Raw genomic sequence first — 23,998 nt, 5'->3', positions numbered from 1 at the left:
TCTTGCTCTTTGCAGTTGTTTCCTGAGGGTGATTAATCAGGCATGTTCCTGTTTCTGGATGGCCACTATACATCATGGATTTACATCCACAGGATAAGGCAGCAAGCCTACAAATCCGTAGCCCCCATAACCTATGGGTCTAATGCAGTAATTAAAGGAAAGTGTTCTGCAGTTCATTAACAAGAACCTGAACATCTCCCAGCAAACCAAAAGCTGATCTTTGCTGCACAAGTTTTGCTTGTTCTGGAATAACAATTTGTCATCTGCTGAAGATGGCCCTGCACATTGGTCTTTAATTCAGCTTTTAAATTGTTGAAAAAACAAACAGAAACACCCAACCAACCCCTGCCTTCACCCAAAGAAGCCAAGAGAAACCTCTGGGTAAGGGAGATGAGGCATGCCTGTTTATTGCCAAGTTATGGGTCACAGTGTGTTTCTGAATTGTGTTTTATGGCTGTTTATTGCCAAGTTACAGATTACAGTGTGTTTCTGAATTATGTTATATGGCTGTTTATTCCCAGGTTACGGGTCACAGTGTGTTTCTGAATTATGTTTTATGGCCGTTTATTCCCAGGTTACGGGTCACAGTGTGTTTCTGGATTCTGTTGTATTTCCCCGTGACAATGAAATGAAGTTTCACGGCAGAGCCCAGGTGTGAGCTGCAGCCTCCCCTGCCCGTCACGCTGTCCCACCCTGCTCGGGCAGGAGCTGCTCTGCTCTCAGGTGCCTCCTGCAGGCACAGCCCTGGTGCTGTTTAGGGCAGGCGCAGGGGCAGAGCCTGTTTGGCTGGGCAGGGGCTCTCTGCTGTGCCCGAGTCCCTGCTTGGAGGCTTGGGACTGAAAACCAGCAATGGCAGGGTGTGAGAAGCCTCTTGGATGCAGGAATTACTGCATGAGCCTGTCAAGGTAAAGACTAGAAAATGAGAGCTCTTCTGTGCTGAACCGTGGGGAGAAGGGAGGCAAAGGTGCCTGTTCTGCAGGTAAGGAAGCCTCAGTGCCACCCTGGGGTTTTCATGCTGGCAGCACAGGGAGGAAGAGTGGTTTTCACCCAGGGAATGTGGTTTGCTTGCTGAGCTCCCCATGGTGGGTCACACAGAACTGGATTTACTCTCCTGAGTGAGTTTAACTCGCACTGGCAGACTTTCCTGCTGTGGCTGTGCCAGCAAACAGTCAATGTGGGCTCTGGGGCTGTGTGTGCCAAATGAGCAGTGCTGGGCTGGGGGAGAACTGGCACTGATAAGCTGATGAAGGCAGAGGGGATGCTCACCTTGCTGGGCCATTTTAAAACCCTTGGTTCTAAGTGATGGAATAGCTTTTCTCTGGAATAGCATGTGAGGAATTGTTTGGGAGGAGAAGGCATGGAAAGTGTGATATGGATTGAAAAGTGGAGAGCTCAAACTTGTCACTTTCTCCTTTTTCTCCATTTGTATGCTCAGCAGAGTAGTTCTCCACCACTTTCAAGTAGCTGAGAATATCTAATTTAAAATCCTTTAAAAATTGTAATTCTCCTAATTGAAACAATGAGGTCATAGCTGGACAATGATCTCCCACTGTCTCTTCTGCTACTTTTGTCTTAACAATATTTTCCTATGGCTCCTTGAATGGCTGACAGGGGCTGCCATGTGGCTGTTGGCTTCCCAAAGCTCTGGAAGTGGCCGTGCCCTATGGCAAATTAAATGCTCATGAGCTGCTGTGCTTTTAGCTCTGGATGTGGTTTAAATGTGTTCAACATTTAAACCACGCTGGAGCTGTGGTGTCACTTATTAGACTTAATAAGATTATTTGTGTTGTGCTTTAAAGGGGATCACCACAGACAAAATCAAGATCTGGTCAAAAAGCCACTTCACAAACGTCTGCAGGTGAGGCTCTGAATCTGTGTTGGCCAGTTCTGCTCCAGCAGCGAGTGAGGTTGTGCAGTGTCTGTCTGTGCTCTGCACTCTGGGTCTCAGGCTGAGTTTGACCTCAAACCCCTGCAGAGAATCTCTGAGCTGTGGCACAGAGCAGTGTGACTCGGTGTTTTAAAGTGCAATGCTGAAAATGTCTGGAGCCTGCTGGAGCACAGGAGGAAGTTCAGGGTGGCAGGTGCCACATTTGATGGCCTCACTCCTCGAGTGAGGGCCATGAGCAGGAGCAGCCCGGCTGCACTGGAGTGGCCGCCTGTGCCATTCCCAGTAACCCAGTAATGGTGCTGGCCAGGGCCCTGGGCTACTGCCTCACTACTGCAAGGGAAGGGGCAATTCTGAATTAATTACATCACTAAAGGGATCTCTAGAGCATGTTGGGCTTTGTCTTGTTGTGGTAGCTCTGAGCTATGGATGTATTGGTAGTGGCACAGATCCAGGCCCCTGGGCCCAGAGGCTCAAACAAACTTGTTTTTATCAGTGAAGTGAATTCCACTCCAATTCCAGGAAACCAGGGCCAATCTCACACACCAAAGAAGTGTACAGTTGTCTGTTTGTGAGAGCACTTATTTACCTGTGGAATGCCTTTTGGTGCCATTGCAGTGCAGGTGTGGAGCAGGGCCTTGCCTGGCCCTGGGCTGTCAGCTCTGACCTGCCCAGCTGTGGGAGTGCCCTGGGAGAGGTGCCAGCATTGCCCAGCCCTGCCCTGGCACCTGGCTCCAGGTGTGGGAGTGCCCTGGGAGGCGGTGCCAGCTCTGCCCTGCCCTGCTGGCACATCCCTGGTGATGCTGGCACCCCTCAGCAGTGCTGGATGGGACAAAAGCTCTGAAACAAAAGGGGCTGGTGGGGGCACAGCCTTTCCTGCCTGGTTCCCTGGGGCTGCTCTCGTGTTCCCTTTGGTTTGGAGAGGGTTTCAGACTCCTCTGTGTGTTGGTTTGTGTCGGGGCTGTCGGTTGGATCAAATGTCCTTTCCATTATGAATGTAAGAGACTCTCCAGGGATGAATGCTGCAGACTATTCCAGAGCAGTTTTCTTCCAGCAGGCCTCCTATGGCATATCCAGCTGCAGTGCTGGAGTCAGGAAATCCGATGCTTTTGTACATATCAAAGTGCAGCAAGCCTCCACTGCTTCACCCCGCAGCTTGCTCTGGTTCCTGGCCTCCCTGTTGCTGTTGGCACAGCCCTCAGTGCAAATTCCATCATTTGGGGGCTCGGGGAAGGGGCAGAGTGTGGGGCAGACCCTGGTGCCAGGCTGGGGGCACTGTGCTCCTACCCTGGCATTTCAGGGCTGGAGGTGCTGCAGGGACCCTCAGGGACCCCTGGGCAAGCAGGGACCCTCAGGGCTCTGGGGTTTGGGACCCTCAGGGACCCCTGGGCAAGCAGGGATCCTCAGGCTCTGGGATTTGGGATCCCTTGCACTCATCCCAGCGTGATCTGGTTTTATTTATCCTGTCAGGGATGTGGGATAGAGAGCACTTGGAAGCGACTCGACAGCCGCTAAAATAAATGTTCTTTTCTGTTTATTCCTTGGCTTGCATCTGGAAATTAAATGTGCTGCATTAGGAATCTCAAACTCTGACTGTCTTCCTGAGTCTTTAATTGAAGACAGGTCAAGCCCAAAAGCATGACTGACTTCTGTGGCTGCACTAGGACAAATCACTGATTTTGGAGAGGCTGTGGGTGCAAGGCATTGCTGCTGTAGGTACAATACATCACTGCTGTAGAGAAACCCTTTGCTTTGATCAGGACATGGCAATGGCTCCGGTTTGGAATGACTGGATCTCACAATAGGAAATAGATCAGGAAAGACTTTAATGCTGGTCTTGGTGAAACTGCAGCAAGTTATGAATGCAGGCTGAGAGCTTTCTGTTTAAAGCTGGTACGTCTCTGCTAAAAACTGGTGAATTTTCCACAACAGTCAGCGTAATGCTGCATTTTTTTACATAAAGAAAATTGTTGAATCAGGCTGAAAGGAATGTGTCCTTAATTCTTTCAGCAGTTCTTGAGCCACACGTTCAGCAGCTCTGCTCACAAGCCCCAGCAATGTTGTTCTTATTTCTACGACATTTGCCTCAGTTTCCTGATGGAACAGAGAGCGGCTCTTTGCTCGGTGGTGTCTCGGGCTGGGGGGGTGTCAGTGTGGGTGCAGCAGTGATGTCCCAGGGCAGCTGAGCCCTGCAGGTGCTGGAGCCCAGGCTGGTGCTGTGCTGAGCCCAGCCCGTGGCCAGAGGCTGCTCTGGGTCCAGTCCAGGGGTTTGTCCTGCTGAACTGCCCCTGCCAGCGGGGACTCGTGCAATTAAACAGCTTCTAAACCTCTGCCAGCATGTTAATAACCCTTGTTTATGTGCAAAGCACTTGGACAACAACTCTAAACACCGGATTTATTTGCAGTAAACGTTGGAATTAATCACAGGAGATTTTCTGCGTTTGCAAACACAGCACAGCACCAGGTTCCCTGCTGGAAGGGGTGGGTGGCTCTGGGGCTGCTGCCTGCCCCTCCCGTGTTCCCTGTGCCTGCAGTCCCTGAGGAGCAGCCCAGGGCAGGGCTGGCAGCGTTGGGGCAGCAGCTCAAAGCCACCCTGACCCTGTGCCCACAGGTGGGGGAGCCCAAAGCTTACCTGGGCAAAACTACTGCTTTCCCAGCATTTGAATGAAATGTAGTCTTTCCTTTCCTAGAAAAGGACTTTCAGAATTCCCTTTTCAGTACAAGAATGAAAAAGGACAGCTTGGCTTCCTTCCCTTTCTGGAAGACTCAGCTCATTTCTGAGTCCTTCCTGGAAAAACATTTTCTGATGTTGAAATTAGCCAAGACCAGAGTTGCTGCCTGGGAGTAGTTAGCTGTAAATTCACATGCTCTTGGCCTCTGGTTCGCTTTATCTCCTTGTGTTTAGCAGAAAGCCTTTGGCTTTGTTCTGGTTTTGCTGACAATGTGAGGTCCAAAGCGACTGCCCTAGAAAGATGTTACAGTCCTGAGATTTGCATCGTGTGTGTTGGGCAAAGCTGGCAGCCTCTGTGCCCCGCTGGCCATGGGATGGCACGATGTGTGAGTGAAAATTGCATTTTATTGCTGTTTGTGTCAGTCTCACTGCAGCACCAAGGGTCTGTGAGGTTCCCTCTGGGAGCTGCAATTCCTGCAGGGGGGATCAGGGACAAGACGGAGCAGGGCCAAGGTGGGGAATCAGGGACAGGGTGGGGAGCTGCTGCAGACCCCAGGCCTCAGCAGGGCTGGTGCTGCTGGCTCAGACAGCCCTGGCTCCCTCGTGCCACGCCGCGCCTGCGTGTGCTCGTGGGGCTGGCTGTTGGCACACCCCAGCAGTGCCTCACAGGAGCACCCTGGGGCCCTGGTGCTGCTTTCCAGGCACTGGGACAGTGTCTCTGGGGAGCTCTGAGGAGCACTGGGGATGCTGCAGCTCCAGGCTGTGCCCAGGCTGTCTCCAAAGGGCTGCTCTGGCCCAGAAGCTGCACTCTGCTCCCTCCATCCCTCTCTGGTCTCAGAAGAATAGGAAACATCTGGCAGAGAGGCCACGTGGCTGGAATCTTTGAAGTGCAGATGCTTGGGAGAGTTGTGTACAAACATGGAGCTGGGGTTTCCTTTGAAACCTCAGGCACTTTCCCTGTGCTGAGCCCTGCTCTGCCTGGCATTCTCCTGGGCAGGGTCTCCTGCTGGCTTTCCCTCTCCCTGTTAATGCTGGCTCAAGTACAAACCAAGCCCAGGGTGCCAGGGCTCACCCTGTCCTGCTGGCAGCTTTCCCTCGTGACTCCGTGCAGAAAATACCTGGTTGGGTGTGCATGAGCTGGATTCCATCTCTGGGTCGTGGTGAGCAGGGATGGGGGGCCAAATTCTGATCCAGTGATGACATGGGTAAACTCCCCCTGATTTCCAGAGACTGAGCTGGCTTAGAGGGCTGGCTTTGCAAATCCAAGTGCCTCTGACAAACACATTTGGCTCCCTTTCTGCCAGCACTCCATTATTTTTTCCCCAGCTCAGATGTTTATGTGAGCGCATGCTGGCTCGAGAGGCTGGATGTGTCTGGTTATATTTGAGGGGATAAATGAAACTAAACACATTTGGCAAATGCCAGCAGCCCTGCTCAGCTGGAGGAGCCCTGCAGGGCCCTGGCACCCTGGTCTCAGCTCTGCTCCTCTGGTTCTCCTGGCTGGGAGGATGCAGGTTTGCTGTAGAGTTCCCACTGATGGGCACAAGGGTTTAACCCCCCTGGCCTGGTGTCCAGGGGAGCCTGAAATCCAGCCAGGCTGTGGGAATGGCACTGAGGTTGTGGTGGGCAGAAATGCTCAGAGACAAACCCCTCGTGTCACGTGGATAAATGATTTTCTGAAGCATGAGAAGTACTGATATTAGTGGCACATGTCTGTAATAAGCATTGCAGAACAGATCTGGGGCCAGCACCTTTCCTGCAGTGCAGCATTGAGCCAGTGTGATTTGTTTATCCTGATTCTGAGATAAGCAGCTGCTGTGGTTTAAGCCCAGCCAAAGCCAGCACAGCAGTGTGTGTGTGTGACAGATTTTACCATTTTATTCCCTGTATTAAGAAGACAATAAATTTTATCTGTATGGCCATGAGAGGAGCAGCCACCTCAGCGAAATGCGCTTTCAGCAGCAGGAGTGCAGGAGAGACACATGGTGGGAGAACATAAAGCTGAGCATAAACACCTTCCCAGAGCAGGCTGTGCAGGAGCTGCCTGGCTGTGCAGGGCTCTGAGAGTCCAGAGCAGCCCTGGAATGGGGCAGGGCTGGGAGGGCTTTGCCCCCAAGCCTCCCCTGCAATGGGGGCTCAGCAGCTCTGGGGCTGCCCACGGGGACAGAGAGCTTCACCTCCACTGCTGCATTCCTCTCCTGCCTGGCCTGGCCGGGCAGGGCATGAGGAGATTCTCTCTGTTCTGGATGGACACTCTGTTCTTGGCTGATTTATTCGCCAGCATTATGAGCTGTAACTTTGTGTTAAAACCGAAGCACTGCATGGAAACAGCAGCCAGCAGGGAGTCAAGGAATGCTGGATGTAACAGCTCTCACAGTTGTTAAGCCACTGAGCTCTTTGACTCATTGGTGTTCCTCCTCTCTGCTTCCTTGGGTATCAAATGCTGTCCTGGTTTTTCTTGCAGTTCCTTTTCTTGCAGGAGGTTTTTCTTCCTTTTCTCCCTCTTCCAGAAAAACCTTTCCTGGTTTTTCTCCCTTTCCCCTTTTCTTGCAGGAGGTTTGCAGCTGCAGTTCCTTCCTGTGGTCACTGCCACACATGCAGCATTCTGGGAGTGTCAGTGGGCATCGGGTGCCCTTTGCATGGGCATTTCTGGGGCGCTGTCCCTGCCCCACTGCCCTCCCCTTGTGCTCTGGAGCAAAGCCCAGAATATCAGGAAGATTTTCCTTCCTGAGCTGCTGTTACTGGATGGAAGGAGGGAGCCTGTTCCACCTGCAGCAGCAGATTGTGTTTGAATTGCTCATCCGTGTCATTCGGAGGCTGTGACACATTTCTAGGTGTAGCTTTTGAAATAGTTTTATTTCAAGACCAAGACAAGCCAGAGAGCCTGAGTAACTGGATTACATGCCTGACTTTTCCCTGAGGCTGCTCTGCTGGGGAATTCAGGAATTCTGCCCCTTTTCCCGAGGCTGAGCAGCCAGGCTGCTCCTGGGCTGTCAGCTTGGGAACACCTCGGGATGAGCTGGCTCTGGCAGCGAGAGCCAGAATTTGTTCCTGGCCAGAAAGAATGCAGCCCATGGAAAAACCATAAACGTTTCTGGTTGTGGCAGGATTACAGCAGGGCTGACAGTGAAAGTTCCTGCTTGGAGCAGCATTACAGTGGGAATGAAATTGCTCAGGAACTCAGAGTTTCCACTCAAATGCAGACATTGATAATTTTATATTTGCCTCTTTGTGGCTTGAAGTCAGCCTCCTTCTGAAGTCGATTTTTCTGTTTTGTAGAAGCTAAATCTTCTGTAATGCATTTTATAATTTTCAAAATATCCTTTTTGTTGTAAAATTGTCCTGCTGCCTGGGTGGGCGTGCAGCTCCTGCAGCACTCTGGGCATAGCTGCCCTCAGTTAAATGCCACAGGAAGGGTGCCCAGGCTGCCAGGGGCTGGGGCAAGAAACACTGATTGCTGATTGCTGGCGTTGTTTGAAAAGCAGGAGCTGTGGGGGTTTAGTCTGACACCATTCACATCCTGAGGCTGTTTCTATGAATTTTGGTCAACCCTCTTGGCCAGTCCTTGGTAAAATCCCAGCAGAAATCTCAGTCCTGTTAATATTCTGATTGTTTTCCTCGGCTCTGTTGGCTATTGGCACAGGCTGTGGATTCTCTTGCAGCATTTTAATGGTTTTACACATGACACAATGATGGGATGCACTTTCCAAAGTGTTTTGTAAGTGATGGGGCCACAAAGGGAGGCTTTTCCAGGAGCCTGCAGGCACCAGCAGTCAGGTTTGCCCCTGTCCCGTGCAAAGCCAGGAGTCCATTTCCATCCCTGCTTCGCCTCCCCACAGGCAAAACACCGTCTTGGAGCTGATTTAATATTTGCAGAAGTGGTTTGAGAGCTATTTGCTTAGCTTGCACTATTATTATTAAAGACAGAAATGGATTTTTAAAGGTTTTAGTGAGTTATAATGGTAGATGGTTTCCACTCCAAATCACCCAGTGGGAGCCCCGGGCCTTGCTCTGTAAATGGGGAAACCTGAGCAGCAGCAGTGATGCCTCAGGGACGTGGGTGCAATGCCTGGCTGGGCGCTGCCCCACGGGGGAAACAGGGAAACAGCCCCAGAGCGTGGGAATCCACAGAATCAGAGGGTTTGGGAAAGCTGCAAAGGCAGGCCCCAGAGGCAGCAGAACTGTGAGCAGAGCCAAGCAGCAGCCATGAGGTTGGTCAGCAGAAAAATCATTTAAACTGTAGAAAAGCAAGGACAAATAGAGCAATCGTCTGTGTATTAACGCTTGTCTAGAATAACTCTCTAAGCTGCAGAAAAGTTTATCAGTAAGATATTAGGAAGGTTAAAGCTTAATAATGGAGCTCTGTGATTGTGTTTTAAGGCTTACAAGCAGGTATTGTATTTGAAATAAGCAAGCATTGTTTTAACCAAAGATACCTGTGCTTATGGTGGTTGGACAGAACTACTGTCAATGTGCTTTTGCTTTGTGTGATTGGTCAAGAAGCTTATAAAGTAAGTTGTAATATTAAGTTCTTGGTCTGCTGCTTGGAATGTGAGCTGCTGGCATCTTCCCATTGTCATAGCCATGTAATGAGACTGATACTGAAAAATAAAACAGCTCAAGGCACGTGCTGAGCCCCTAGTTTCCAGTGGGAATAGGAGCCGTTAAAATCCATTTTCCTGGCCCTGCTGCAGGGATGGCCCCAGGGGATGGTACCTGGTGGCACAAGGGTTTTAGCCTAACCGTTCTCTCACAAATACACAGCCAAGTGTCTGTGGCCCTTTGGCCAAACCTCCTCTTGCATAAAGAAACATTCCTGGGGTCTTTTGTGTTGGTGTTTCCAGCAGCTGGTGAGAATTACTCCTGCTTGTGTCCTTTCCCTCTCCTAGTCACAAAAGGAACAAATTAAGAAAGTCAAGATTTTCTGCTTACAAAATGAAAGAAAAAGCTTTGTAGAAATGAGGTCTGGGCAGCAGGACCTGCTTATGCAAGGGAGAGCCTTTGGCAGGGCCCTGCAGGGAGGTGGGCCTGGGGCAGCTTTGGGAGAAGCAAACAGCAGAAGAGAGATCTGTGGAGAGGGAAATGTGAAATGCACCTGGGGGGCACGCTGTGTCCCAGGAGCCCACGCTTTCCCCAGGACACTGAGCCCATTCAGCACAAGCCACGTGGTTATCTCCTAGCCAGTGGAACTCCCAGCACTGCTGCATATTTGGTTTATTGAATGTGAGATCCAGTGCAAATGGGCACTTTCTGCTAGTCCTGTGGCTCTATCTGCTCAGCAGCAATATCAGTGTTCCCAGCACGTGGGAATCCCCATCCCTGCTTTCCTTTTTCCTGATTTTGGAGGAGGGAGTGTGAGCAGGGCCAGGCCAGCAGGGCAGGAGCGGGGCTGGGCAGTGCCCAGCACCCCTGGCAGCAGCACAGGCTGTGTCTGGGCAGTCCCACATCCTTCCATTGCATCCCGTGCCATCCCATCCCCATCCCAGCCCACCCCATCCCATCCCACCCCATCCCCATCCCATCCCATGCCATCCCATTGCATCCCACCCCACCCCAGCCCACCCCGGGGGTGTCCCTCAGCCCGGGCAGCCCCCCAGGCCCTGGAGCTGGGCAGGAGGAGCTGCCCTCCCTCATTCTGCAGCCCCTGCCCTCAGGCACAGACCCGCAGTGGCTGCCCTGGCCCCAGGGACAGTGGGGCTGCCCTGGAGCCGTGGGCTGGAGCTGCACCCAGAGCAGGTGGAACTCTGCATAACCTTGTGTGTACCCTTCAGAAACATCCCAAAGTGTTCATTTGGTGAGGTGAACAGCAAAGTAACCAAATCCTGGGCTTTGTTGTGCTTTTCTCTCATTTGCTATTGCACTTCCATTTCAGAGCTCAGTCCCCCAGTGCCGTGGCAGCTCAGCTGGAGAAGCTGTGAACCTCTGGTTTGGATAATGTCCCTCCTGTTCCTCATCCTTGGCGTGCCTGGTGGCCCTGCAGTTCCAAAGTGTCGCTAATTTCAGAATTCAGCCTCCAACATGTGCTCCTGCTGGTGCACATCTGTGCATTCACAGAGCCAGAGACATGTTTGAGCAAACAGTTCCAAGCCCCTTCTTGCTGCAAACATTTCCCAAATGGTCCCTTTTCTGTTTGTGGTATTTCGGGTGGCCATTCCCCTTCCAAGTGACTGCCTTGGGCTTCAATTTTATCAACTACTTTTTAAAATTTACTGCTTTAACTGTGTGTAAGATTCCTGCTGATTGTCCCTCAGGTTCTTCTCTGCTTTCTCTGTTCCCCCAGGATGGCAAATCCAATTCCAGCGAGCTGCTGCTGGATCCAGAGTTCAGGAATTGTGCTTGTTTTTGTAAAATGGGAAACTGTATGAGAACCAGAGCTAGATGGACAGTGAGAAGGTGGCAGTGGGAGGTGTGAGCTAGATGAAATCGTTATGTTCAGGTTCCCTAAATGACTTTGAACCACAAGTTTAATGAGAGGAGAAGCTCAGTGAGTGTTTGGGAGCGTTCAGTCCTGGCCCTGTGTGTGCTCACTGGGGGTTTCTCTCCTCACCTGGCAGAGCAGCCGCTGTGCTGGTGCAGAGCTGGTTCTGCACTCCCAGGAGCAGCTCTCAGCTGCTGCTTCACCCGGAACAGAAGGAGTGGAAAGCAAAAGTGCTGCTGCCTTCCTGCCAAACAGTAAAGCTGCATGTTTAAAAGCAAGATTTCAGTCTGAAGGCATCAAAGCAAAACACTGACTTATTTGAGAACCCCCATTGTCTTATCCTGATAATAATGTTCTTTTTAGACAGAGTTGGAAGATGTTTTATTGGCTGCTTTAATGCCTACATGAACACAGTGTGTTTCTGGAGCTGCTGCTTTGTCTTGTGTTCAGAAATACTGCATGTGCCATACTTCTGCTTACTAAAGTTTCAGAGAATTGCTTTTTTCAGTTCAGGGTATGAATGCATTGTCAAATAAGACATTTGTTTCCATTTACACAACTTGCAATTTGGTAATAAGCAACAGATGAAACAGCAGTGTCCAAATTCTCTTGTATAAAATTTCTTGTGGATGCCATCCCTCCATTCCACAGAAACAGTCCAGCCTGCAGTCCTGTGAGTAGCATTGAAAGTACAGATACCAACAAAGAAGAAAGCGGGGCTGCACTGCCGCCCGGCGGCCTCTCCCTTCCTCTCCGAAAAGCTTCCTTCGCATGGGAGCCCAGCGCTGCGGTGGGCACTGCGGGGCAGGCACCTGCGGCCTTGCTGCCTCCCCTTCACCTGTGCGGGCACGGCTGTGCAGGCACACCTGTGTGGGTCCCCCCACCTGTGTGAGCCTGGGCGGTGTTGGCATACCGGTGTGGGCACACCTGTGTGAGCCCGCACCTGTGTGAGCCTGGGCAGTGTTGGCACACCTGTGCGGGCACACCACTGCCAGGGCACGCCTGGGCACAGCCAGGGCCACAGCAGGGATGTACCCGCACACGAGGCAGTGCTGACACCTGCACCCCAGGGCAGGCTGAGCTGGCACAGTGGGAATTGATGCCCACAGGCTGCCCGTGGCTGTGCTGGCGTCCCCAGCCCCGCAGAGGCCGTGTGGAGGTGGCACTTGGGGACAGGGGCTGGCGGTGCCCTGGGCAGGGCTGAGGGCACGGCTGCACTCGATGGTTTTAGAGGGATTTTCCAGCCTGAATGACTCTGTGGCTGACAGACAAAGCAAGGGCCTGCGATGCTGTGGGGGGCCAGGCACTGGAGGTGCACTGGGGTGCCAGGGGGTGAAGAGGGACTGCTTTACAAACAGGTGTTGGGCTGTAAGCCTGGATTGCTGTTACAAACAAGGTGCAAGGTTATAAACTTACGCATATCTCCTTTCCAAACCACAGTTTGAAAGCTCAGCCTGATGTTGCAACATTTATTTTTTGCTGATTTATTGAGGGGGCAGGTCAGTGCCTGACTGAGTCCATCCCATCTCTGCACAGCTGAGCACACCCAGGCAATCCTGGCTCTGATTGTCCGTGTCGTGGAGCACAGGGATGCAGGGAACGCTGGCTCTGAGCAGGGGCACACGCTGCCTGCTGCTCTTCCCATTCCAGTTTTAACCCTGGTTTTAGCCTGCTTAACCTTGCACTCATGTTTTTCTGAAACACCAGCAGCCTGGACTGCATGGGAACGCAGGGGGTGGGAAGCAGGGCATGCTGCATGGCTCTTGGTACACTGCGTGCAGGAAAAGCAGCAATGTGACATTTCATCCTTGTATAACTACAGAATGGTTTGGGTTGGGGAAGTGGCTTAAAATTGTCTCATTCCTCCCACATGCCATGGGACACCTTCCACTAGACCAGGTGCTCCAAGCTCCATCCAACCTTATTGAATGAAATAAATAAGGAGGGAAAGGACTAAACGGAATGTTTGCTTTAGAAAGCTGTGAGTGGTGGGGAGCAGGTGCTGCACAGCAAGGCAGCAGTGCTGGTGCTGCTGTGGGCTCTGGAGAGCACTGGCAGTGCAGGGCTGGTGCTGGGTGAGGTATGAAGGGTAAGCACTGCGTGGGATGGGTCTGGATTTTAGCATCCATGTGCTCCATTTGGCACTCATCCCCTGTCTGACAGAGGCCTTGTGCTGTCCCTTTGACTGAAAGGGCTCTGACAAAATTGGCATAGGTGCATTTCTGTATTGCAGCTGGTGCTGCACGGTTCCTTTGGGTACATCACTTTATGATTTCCTCCATCTGGGAGTGCTGTGGGTTCAGCGAGGTTGCTGGGGTGGTTCACTGGAGGGCAGGGGAGTGGCTCTGCCATGAGATGAGACCTGGGTCTTTCAAGGTTAAGCACTGTGAGCTCCTGCCCTAAGCCAAGGGCGACCTCGGGGCAGGAGCAGAGCCCCGGCTGTCGCTGCACAGCCACGCTTCCACCTGGAGACCAGCCTGGAAGGAGAGCGGGAAACCTTCCTTAAGTGCAGCAAAATGAAACAGCAGTTTTGTGGTGGTTCCAGTCTGGCCTCCTCTTCCTCTGTGCTGTTTGCCCGTGCCAGAGCTGTCCTGGGGGCTCCTGTTCTCCTGGGAGGGACAGGGCAGGAGAGGGCTTTGTCCTGCATGCCCCATCATCAGCTGTGCCTTATCTTCCCGTGCCACCTGAGATCTGCCTTCTTTACCCATGTTCTACCTCTCAGCCCCTCACAAAAGACCTGAGCTGTGCAAAAGAGGATGTGGGTTTGCTGCTCTGCACCCAGCCCGGCGTGTCCACGTGTCACTGCTGGGACCCAGGCCACCCTCACCTGGGCCAGAGTGGGCTCACCTGTGCCCTGGCCAGCACCTGGCACTGCAGGGTGGGTGGAGTGGCCATGGAGCTGTGTTCTCTCTCGGTTTTGTGGGAGTGGGGTCAGGAACGTTGGGCTTTCACTGGCTGTTGTGCTGCAGAAGTGCCGAGGACAGGGAGCAGGGATGGATTTTTAGAATACTTGAATAATTTGGAGGTGGCAGAACTTAAAAGTCTGAAAGTCTAAGGGCCAATCTTCATTTGTGTTTGGGCAGGTGGCACATGGCTCAGCTCTCAGCTTTCTGTGATGTTCCTGCTCTGCTCCTCCAAAGGAGAGCACGAAGCTGTGCCGTTTTCCCGCTAGTAGAATTTAGCCGGAGAAATCGCCTACATTTTAATGCGAAAAGGTAAAACCGCTGTGTCGCAGGCTCTGCTCGAGCTCCTGCCTTGCCGAGCGGCAGCTCGGTGCCCGGGGACACTCGGCACGGCTGTGGGCATCTGGGCGTCACCGTGCGGCCACCGCCGCTCCCGTCCCGCTCCGTCCCGCTCCCTCCGCCGCCTGTCCCGGGGGGCTTGGAGCGGGGCTCGGAGCGGGGTTCCATGCGGGGCTGGGGCAGGGACAGGGCTCGGTTCTGGGTTCCGTGCGAGGTTTAGTGTGGGGCTCGGAGCGGGGTTCAATGCGGGGCTCGGTTCGGGGCTCAGTGCGGGGCTCGGAGCCGGACTGGCCGGCTCGGCGGCTCCCGGCGGCTGCACAGGGAATCTGCTGGTGCAACCTGTTGTTTTGGAAGCTGCGCAGCGGAGTAACCTCTGCCCCGGGTGATAACACAAGAAATCACCTCCTGGCCGGGACCCAAGCAAAACACGGGATTAACTTTGCCCTGCGCTGGCTCGCTGGGAGGCGGTGGGAGGGTGAGAGCGGCTCCGGAGCGCAGAGAGGATCGTGCGAGGATGGGGGCCCGGCTGCTGTGCCTGTGCGTCCTCGCCGCCCTGCTCGCCTACTACATCTACAGCCCGCTGCCCCCGGAGCTGGCCCAGCCCGGCACCGTGATGCTCCTCTCGGCGGCCGTCAGGGCCCTGGGGCACCTGGTGAGCTCTGGGGCCGGGCAGGGGGGTTCTGTGGGCTCGGGGATACGGCACGGTGTGCGTGTGTGTGTGTGCGCGCTGCGTGTGTCACACGGGGATCGTGTCACACGGACACAAGGGCAGAATGGAACGCTGAACTGTGACTGTGATAGAAAGAAATGAGGGAAGGTTTGGTCCTGCAGCCGTGAGAAAGGGCCGTTCAGAGTGGCGAATGGGACATGGGCTGTGGCTGGACCGACAGGCACAGACAGGCTTGTCCTGCCTTGCAGGGCTGTGCAGCTCAAGCCCTGCTGCCTGAATCATCCCTGGCTCCCGTGCCCGGCTCCCCCGGCTGGCCGGGGAGGGAACGCTGCAGCAGCCCTCACATTCTGTTGATTTCTGTGGTTTCATGGAAATCCACTGGCCAAAAGGCCTGAAAACCGCACAAAACAACATCTCTGTGTGAGACAGCCCTTGTTGGCGGGGGTACTTCCAGGGCTCTCCAGCCTGCAGGATGAGGAGGTTTTTGTGTGTCAGGGACTCCTGTTTTGATTTCGGGGCTGAGCGGTGGAAGATGAGAGCGGTGGGAAGGAAAGCAGCCGTGTTCAGCAGTGCTGCCTTGCTGCCTGCCCTGCTGAATGCCCTGCTGGAGGCGGGCACGGGCAGCCCATTGCCCTGGCACGCCCGGAGCTGCCCGGCCACCCTGTCCCCCTGCAGGGAGGCCCTGCTGGCTGCAGCAGTGCTGTGATCGCCTGCAAGGTGGGGCTGTGCCTGCTGCTGCTGTCCTGCCTGCCTGGGCACGGCGGGGCTGTGGGCACGCCTTTTGTAACCGCGCTCTCATCTCCTGTGAATCCATAATCCCAAGGGATGGGCACAGCCACAGCCCCCTGGAGCTGCCCTGGTGCAAATTAGAGTTAGGTGGCCCTAAATTGTCCCAAGTGTACCCTGAGTGGCCGTGCAGTTAGAGGGCAGTGACTCGAGCTCACTGGGGCAGGGCTGGGTTTCAGAGGGGACCTGGTGCAGTCTCTCTGACTCCCTGATGCTGCTTTGAGCCAAGGGGACACCGTGCCACCCTCGAGCATTCCTGGGCAGTACAATCCTCTCTGGGCTCCCAAAAGGAGTGCCAAGAGCCCCACGGCATGGCACATGCCCATGCCCTGTTGTGGTGGCTGCTGGGGAGCCCCCAGCCCTGATGGGTGAGCTCAGGGGCCCTCGGTGCCCCCTCTTTTAGCAGGGAGGTTGGGAACTCTCCCTGGCCTGTTGGTGTTTGTGTGCTGTGCCCACGTGCTGCCAAGCTGGGGAGCAGCCTCTGAGAGCAAACCTGCCACTTGCTGTGGAGTTTGAGCCCCAAATCCCTCAGGCATTCCAGGAAGTGCCCTGTGCCCTGGGTCTGAAACGCCTGGAGAAGGTACAAAACACAGCAGCATGGTTTTGCTGCCATTGTGTGCCATCCCCCCAGAGCTCTCCCCTCCTCAGCCCAGCTCTGTGGAAGCAGAGACCCAGCCTGGGCCCTGCTCATGGGCTGCCCCCGAGGGTCCCCATCCCAATCCCTGCCCCTCTGGAGCCCTGACCTGCTGGGAGCCCTGGGCACTGCCCCTGCCCGGGCACAGCCAGGATCCCTTCCCCTGCACAGGGTGTGGGTCTGTCCTTGCCGTAGGGACTGGGGAAATGCCTTGCAAAGCACAAGGAAAGTGCTCGTGCACAAGGAAAGTGCTTTCCAAAGCACCCGGATCCCAGCCCCAAAGTGGCTGCCTTTCCTGTTGCTCTGTAACACCCAGTGATCTCACACTGGGACAATGAGGATTTTCAGATGAGGGCACCATTTCCTTTTATTGATATGGCCTGGAAACCGCAGGCAGCAGCCCAGTGGTTTTCCACAATGTAAATTGTCCACTTGTGGAAAACAGCCCTGAGAGCTCTGGAAACCCTCAGTGCTGGGGCTCAGGGAATTCCTCCCACCATGGGCTTTCACAGGCTCATTGGAGTCACAGCAGGACTCACTTTGACTGAGACATTTGTTTTTCCAAGATGTTAATCCTTGGGGGAAAAGCAGCAACTGAGACATGTTTATGTAAACTGTGTCAATGTGGTGGCTAAAACAGCAATTCTGGCGCGGGCATGTGTGTTTGTTTGTTTTCATGGAGCTGATGGCAAGGACCTGTGCTTCCCTTTGCCGTGTGCCAGGGCCTGCCCACTCATCTCCCTCCCAGTTCCAGCACGCTGGGGTTGGCAGGGCTCCCCTGGCATCACCCGCTCCAAGCCTGGAGAGAGGTGACTCAAAAATGCGCTGACAATCCCTGTCAAGGGCTGCCAGCAGGGGCTGAGCTCTGTGCTATTCCAGCTCCTGAAAAAGAAGGTTATAGCATGGAATCCCAGAATCCCAGACTGCTTTGGGTTGGCAAAGATCTTAAATTTCATCTCATTCCACCCTCCCGCCAAGATCAGGGACGCCTTCCACTAGACCAGGTTGCTCAAAACCTGGTTTTATGTAGATGATGATAAAGCAGTTGATTTAAATACAATTTGAAGGAAAAAACTTCACCAGGCAGGGTCAGTCTGTATGGCTTCCACTGTCAGAGTGGGAAGGCCAGAGGTTACACCTGTCAGCAGATAACCACTCAGTGTGGGGGCTCCACAATCTCCCTGGGGACAATAAAGCTTCTCTGCGAAGCCAAACTCCAAACAGGTTCTGCACCAGGCTTGGCTGTTTTCTTCCTTTCAAAACCCAAACCTGCTCTGAATTTAATCTGTTTTCACCTTCAGATAACATGTAAGAGTTTGGCTTTATTTCTTTTTGTTTCAATTGTGGTGTGGTGAGGCTGGGGCGGGAAGAGGGTCACGTCCCATTGCCGGGGTTCTGGTGGAGGAGCCCAGGTGCTGGTGCCAGCAGCAGTGCAGGGGCTCTGGGTGGCTCTGCAGTGTTCCCTGGGCTGTGCCCATGCCATGCTGGTGTGCCAGCAGCAGTGCAGGGGCTGTGGGTGGCTGTGGGTGGCTCTGCAGTGCTCCCTGGGCTGTCCCCAGTGGTGCCAGCAGCAGGCCAGGGGCCATGGGTGGCTCTCTGTGGGACAATGCTGGTGCTGGTGGCTCACTGAGCTGACACTGGGCTGCAGAGGTGACCCGCATGAACACCAAGCACAAGTCTGAGTGTGGCACGGAGCAGCAGCCCTGGCTCTGGCCGGGCTCTGGCCTTGCTGGGCAGCTGGTGGCAGTGTGGGTGCGTGCCATGAGTGCTCCTGGCACTGCCAGGCTCAGGTGGGGGCACTCTGCTCTGGCCTGTTTGTGTGACTGCCACAGCAACTTCACACGCCTGCACAGAGCATCAGACGGCTGCAGGGAATTCAATCTGGGAGTGAAGAGGCTGCCCTGGAATCAGCTTGCCCTGTCTTGTGCTGCAGTCGGAGCTGGGGGAGCTGCTGGGGCTGATGCACTACATGGAGGGGCTGAGGCTGATCTCCACGGTGGAGCTGGTGGCTCCCACGTCCGACGAGAACGTCACGGTGACGGACACGGAGCTCAGCGGGGTCCCCGTGCGCCTGTTCCTGCCCCAGAGGGCGCCTGGAGGGCTCAGGAGGGCCGTGCTCTTCTTCCACGGCGGCGGCTGGTGCCTGGGAGACGCAGGTGAGCCCTGCACATCGCGGCTGGGTCCGTGCCCACACCTCACTGCCCTGCCAGGAGCTGCCTTTGGTTTTGTGGGACCTGGCACAGGAGGGGCAGGGCACGGGGGGTCTCACCAGCTGAAAACAGGGGGGGTTGGGAAAGTCAGCTCAAAGTGCTGCCAAGGGGAACAGGCTGGGGTACGTGTGTGTGTGTGTGCCCATTCTCACACGCACTGGGCTTCCATTGCAGGCATGCACGGCTACGATCTCATGTCACGGCGGATTTCAAACGAGCTGAATGCTGTCGTGGTGTCAGTCAAGTAAGAGATATTTTCCTTCCAGATGGGATGAGGGTTTGGAGTAAATTAATCTGTTTCAATTAATATGATTTTTCAATGTTTCTGTGTTTGATTGCATGCTTTCCTGCTGACTTATACACATTTGTGAACAGAGGCTGCCAGGGATTGTGGTTGGTGGCTATTTTGGCTTTAGGGAGATGGGTGGGTAATAAAGCTGGGACAGACAGTTCCCACTTCTCTGGGCACAGAAACAGACATCCCCCAACAGGGAGATGCGAGCAAGCCCCTCTCTTTATTAACAGCAGGTGCTAACACCCTGCTCTTGCCTCCCCCAGCTACAGGCTGGCCCCTCCGCACCGTTTCCCGGCCCAGTTTGAGGACGTGTACTCGGTGACCAAGTTCTTCCTGCAGGACAAGGTGCTGTCCCAGTACGGGGTGGACCCTGCGCGGGTCTGCGTGGCCGGGGACAGCGCCGGGGGCAACCTGGCTGCAGCCGTGGCACAGCAGGTACAGCACCAACGGTCTGCAGATCAAAATCGGTGTTTGTGCAGCCTCACCACCACCGAGGAAAGCTGCTCTCATGGTCTGCCAGGGTGTCACAGCCTGTGGGATTGCCACAGGGCTCTGGGGACCAGGCAGCTGTGCCTGAGCCACTCAGTGCCATCACAGCAGCTTTATGCCATCCAGACACCTAAAAAGGCTCTCTGCCCTCTAGAGTCAGGCCTTACATCACTCCAACCGTAAGCTCGTGTTGTCTGGTTTAGGTATGATGTTTGCAAAGGGAATTTTAACTATGTGACTCATAAAGATGCAAATAGCAGGGAAAACAAGCAAACAAAAAAAACCCTCACTAAATTTTGCGGTGTCTGAGCATACAGTCTGGTGCCTTTTGCACTTCTCCTTCAGCTTTATTAAACAAAGTCAGCACGATGTTGTTGCTCTCTTGAGAAACTGTTTGGGCTGTAACGAAACCCTGGGAATGGTGGTGAATTTGCTGCGGATGCTGAAGGCAGAAAACGAGGGAGATAATGGAAAATTTATTAGCGAAGAGGGGAAAAGGTTGACATATAAGAAATGTCAATGTTCAATTTGTCACATTTTGTTACATCTCCAAAATGCACAGAATTGCAATTGCTTGAGTTGTAACATCTCAGGGTTAAAAACCAAACAGATGGACATGCTATAAATTGTGTGAAACGATAAGGAGACCCAGAAACCTGAAAGTTTAGTGATGTAAGAATAGAAATTTTCAGTAGCTATAGAAAATCTTCTGTCAATACTTCAGAAAGCATCAACATTTCAGAAAGAGTATTTCCCAAAAATCATTATCCTTCAATATAAGAAATAAAATGAAATTATATTTGATGTTTGAGATTTTTTATTACAGCGTGCTGTTTTAGATAACCTGCCTATAGACTTCAGAATTTCTTTATCCTGGTTTTATTGATAATCCTATTTTGCTCACGTTGCAAAATGCGCATTTTCATTCTTCACCTCAGATGATCTGTGAGTGTGGGAGAATCGACACCTTTACTGATTCTTTGCAATGGGTTCTGTTTTCCCGCAGCTGTCGGAGGACCCTGAAGTGAAAACCAAGCTGAAAGCTCAGGTTCTGATCTACCCAGCGCTGCAGGCGCTGGACCTGGACCTGCCGTCGTACCGGGACAACGCGCACAAGCCGCTGCTGCCGCGGGCGCTGATGGTGCGCTTCTGGAGCGAGTACCTGAGCGCGGACCCGGCCCTGCGCGCCGCCATGGCCTCCGGCCGCCACGTGCCGCCCGAGGCCGCGCCGCTGCTGCCGCTGCTCGACTGGAGCCGCTGGCTGCCCGCCGACATGCGGGGCGCCCACACCTACGAGGGCCCGGCCCTGGGCGGCGCGGGGCTGGCACGGCGCTTCCCGGCGCTGCTGGACCCGCGGGCGTGCCCGCTGCTGGCCCCCGAGGCCCGGCTGCGCCGCCTGCCCCCGGCCTTCGTGCTGACCTGCGAGCACGACGTGCTGCGCGACGACGGCGCCATGTACGCGGCCCGGCTGCGCGCCGCCGGCGTGCCCGTCACGCACCACCACGCCAAGGACGCCTTCCACGGCGCCATGACCTTCCTGGCCTGGCCGCTGGAGCTGGCCCTGGGCCACCGGCTCTTCGACACCTGCATGGGCTGGCTGAAGGAGAACCTGTGAGCCAAGGCCAGCCCCTCGCGTGCCCAGCTGTGACTGGAGCTGCGCTGCATTTTGGCCGTGATCGCCGTCCCCCTTGTGATCCTCGTGGTGCTGGGGCTGGAGCGTTTCCCAGCCTGTCTGGCAGGAAATCAGCCTGATCCCAACCCAGCGTTCCTCCAGTGCTGCCATCCGAACCCCAAACCCCAGAGTGCCGGGACTGCCCCGGGTTCCTCCTCTGGCCCTGCAGCCTCTGGGATCTGGTGTCTGCTCTGTGCTCTGCTTCTCTCTCCTATCGCACCTTCAGTCCGCGGTGTGTGCCCAAGGGCCAGGTGCCTGTGGGCACACCGGGCGTGCTCGGGGCCGTTCCTTCCCGTCCCCTTTGGCTCTGTGGGATGTGGCAGCAGGGCCCCGCTGCTGCCAGGGCTGCTGGGGTGCAGGGAAGCACCGGGAGCTGCAGCAGGGACCTGGCCCCATCTCAGGCTGCTCCTGCCCTGCACGGCTTGAGGGAAGTGCTTGGAAACCCAGTGGGATGGCTAAAAAATTGTGCAAGTGTTTTGGGCTTTGCTTGCTTGTTTCTTTTGGGGTGTTTGTTTATTTGGGGTTTTTTGTTGTGTTGGGTTTTTTGTTGTTTTTTTTTAAAAGCACATATCTTACTCCTACTTCCTTTCTTTAATCCTTGCACTAGCAGGAATTAGTGAATCAAACCAGCACTGGATATTCACTGGAAAAAGGAAGCTGTGAAGGTCCCACACTTAGGATAACACTGCTGCATGGTCTGTGCTCTACTTATCTGTTAAGTCTTGTGCTGGGTGTTCTAATTGTCCTTGAAATTTTTTATCAGATTTCACATATGATTTCTTAAAAGTAGAATTAGCTTAGAAATTTTATAGGCTTGGAAAAGAAACATAGTTCAGCTGGCTATGTGGAACAAATAACCTCTATGCAAATGTTTTGTGTGTTAAATATAAACCCTAAAACTTTTGACTGAAGCATGAATACAAGGGTTGACTGTTGATTTAAGTAAATGAACCACTGGGCAGGTACTTCACGTATCCTGCTTTTCTTTTGCATAAAAGGTACTGAATCTTCAATAATTCTGAGTTATTTTCCTGAGTGTGTGCAGCCTGTTCAGATGGCGTGTGTAGGGGATGATTGCTGTTTTCCATCTTCATTCAGATGAATATAAACATTAAACTATTTTTGATTGCAGCGCAGCGTTCTGTCCCTCGGTGTCCCATCCATGGGGAGCAGTGGCAGCCCGGGGGTGGCTGCTGCAGACAGCCCTGGTTCCAGCTCTGCCCCAGTCCTGCTGGGCTGGGCTGGGCTGTGCAGGAGGGAAGCAGCAGTGCTTGGGTGGCTCTGTGCTGGCCCTTTGCACACCCCCTGGGTGCACATCTGTGCTGCAGACAGCCCCGGTTCCAGCTCTGCCCCAGTCCTGCTGGGCTGGGCTGTGCAGCAGTGCTTGGGTGGGTCTGTGCTGGCCCTTTGCACACCCCCTGGGTGCACATCTGTGCTCCTGTGCTCAGCCCCAGAGGGTTGGGAGCTATTCCTCAGGTCTCCCTGCAGCACTGCCAGCACAGCCCAGTGCCCACCACAGCCTGGGCTCCTCTGCTGCCAGAGGCAGCTCCACTGCACTTTTATTCCTCCCACGTTTGGGAATAATTAACAGCCTTTCAGTGTTCCTGAGACAGCTGGACTTGGGGGTTTTGCTTGTTAACACCTTTGGTTTGATTTTGTGTACAGTTTTAGGGTCACTTCCACAAGATTGTTCCCTGGGATGGCCATTTCTGGGTTGTAAATGCCACTGGAAGGAGCCCAGCTGGGGTTTCCAGGAGACAACCTTGCTGAAGAGACGGCTCAGGGGGATGGCTGTGGCTTTGGTTTGGAGGGGCCGTGCCCACACCCCATCCCTCAGCAGGCTGCCCTGCTGTGAGCCAGAGCGGCGTTGGTGCTCTCCTGCCCACAGCACTGGCATGTTGCTGTTAGGGCAGCACTGGGCTGAGCGTTGGCCTCAGGGGCTTTGCCTCCCTCAGGGCTGCTGGAGGAGCCTGTGCCAGCCCAGTGGAGCAAACCTGGGCCATCCTGCCCATCCACACTGCCACCCATGACACTGCGCTTCCTCCAGCGTGGCTCAGGCATCAGCTCTGCCAGGGACACTCTCCTGTAAGGCAGGAGAGAAATTTGTGTTCTAAGAATCAATGCCAGCCAAAGATTGCCAACCTTCCCTTGTGTGTTTTTATAGGATGCTCTTGGAACCAGAAGTAAATGGCTTTTAAGCACCAACACCTAAATATGGGCTCATGATTGATTGGGCTGTATGTTTTTGTTTAGGTTCCTAAAATAGATTTTGGGATGGGAAATGCCTGGTGAGGCACAAAACGAGGCAGTGAAAGCTGCACTACTGACGTTGCTGGCAGGAGAGGCTGGAGCTGCAGTAAGCTTATCCACACCAAAAACAAGACAAACCACCACAAGGGAAGGCTCTGGGACATCTCCTCAAGCCTTCCCTTGAAGGAAGGATGGGGTTTGGTGGTTGACAGTCAAGGACAAAGCTCAGCCTCGCCATGGTGGGTTCACAACCCCGTTAGGAGCCACCTCTGGGTGCAGAGATCAAACCCTCCAAGGTCGCCCAAGCACAGGGACACTGGTCACAGACTCTCCTACCACAGGGTGCAGTGGGAGCTGCATGAACAGAGGGGGTTCATGCTTGCAGGTGAGTCAAGGAGGAAATGAAGCATCCTCAAAATATCCCCACCAATCTGGGCTTCCCCATCACCCTTTTCTTAAGAATCCTTAACTTTTTGTTGCAGTGCTACACCGGCTAAAAAACCCAAAAAATCCCCAACAAACCACCCCCAAAACCCCAAACCCCAGAACTGGACAGTGCCCTTGTGTTTCTGGTGTTTTTGGCAGTGTTGGTTGGTTGCTCCTGGTGTGCTCAGCCGGGCCCTTGTTCCTGAGAGGGCTCGGGGAGGGCCCCAAGGCTGCCACCACCGCTCACCCCATGGAGATCTGGGGTCCTGTGGGTTCCTGGGCTGGAGCCCCATCAGAGGCCAGCAGGAGCCAGCCTGCCCTGCAGGAGCACTGGGAGCTGCAGGCCTGCA

At 54.1% G+C, this 23,998-nt stretch overlaps 1 protein-coding gene across 2 annotated transcripts; it reads left to right on the top strand.

The window, feature by feature from the left end:
* Positions 1 to 925: 925 nt before the first annotated feature.
* AADAC (arylacetamide deacetylase) lies at positions 926 to 21,472 on the top strand. Of its 2 annotated transcripts, none has more exons than XM_064720576.1 (5): positions 926 to 979; positions 18,240 to 18,462; positions 18,691 to 18,760; positions 19,075 to 19,246; positions 20,307 to 21,472. In XM_064720576.1, exons 2-5 carry the CDS (start codon positions 18,267 to 18,269, stop codon positions 20,913 to 20,915), a joined length of 1,047 nt encoding a protein of 348 aa, XP_064576646.1. In that variant the 5' UTR covers positions 926 to 979; positions 18,240 to 18,266; the 3' UTR covers positions 20,916 to 21,472. The 2 variants fall into 2 exon arrangements, with proteins under 2 accessions (XP_064576646.1, XP_064576645.1); XM_064720575.1 differs by lacking the exon at positions 926 to 979 and adding an exon at positions 14,717 to 14,868.
* The last annotated feature ends 2,526 nt before the right edge of the window (positions 21,473 to 23,998 follow it).

Source organism: Zonotrichia leucophrys, chromosome 9 (genome assembly GCF_028769735.1).
Source record: "Zonotrichia leucophrys gambelii isolate GWCS_2022_RI chromosome 9, RI_Zleu_2.0, whole genome shotgun sequence".
NCBI lineage: Eukaryota > Metazoa > Chordata > Aves > Passeriformes > Passerellidae > Zonotrichia > Zonotrichia leucophrys.
The sequence above is the reverse complement of the archived record's forward strand: the minus strand, read 5'-3'. Positions and strand labels throughout refer to the sequence as shown.

What these genes read in the sequence shown, in the direction of transcription:
- AADAC (XM_064720575.1), top strand. Translation starts at nt 14,731, where the DNA reads ATGGGGGCCCGGCTGCTGTGCCTGTGCGTCCTCGCCGCCCTGCTCGCC. An exon ending in CTGGTGCCTGGGAGACGCAG is followed by an intron (nt 18,463 to 18,690) that starts GTGAGCCCTGCA and finishes CTTCCATTGCAG; the next exon opens with GCATGCACGGCTACGATCTC. An exon ending in CTGCAGCCGTGGCACAGCAG is followed by an intron (nt 19,247 to 20,306) that starts GTACAGCACCAA and finishes GTTTTCCCGCAG; the next exon opens with CTGTCGGAGGACCCTGAAGT.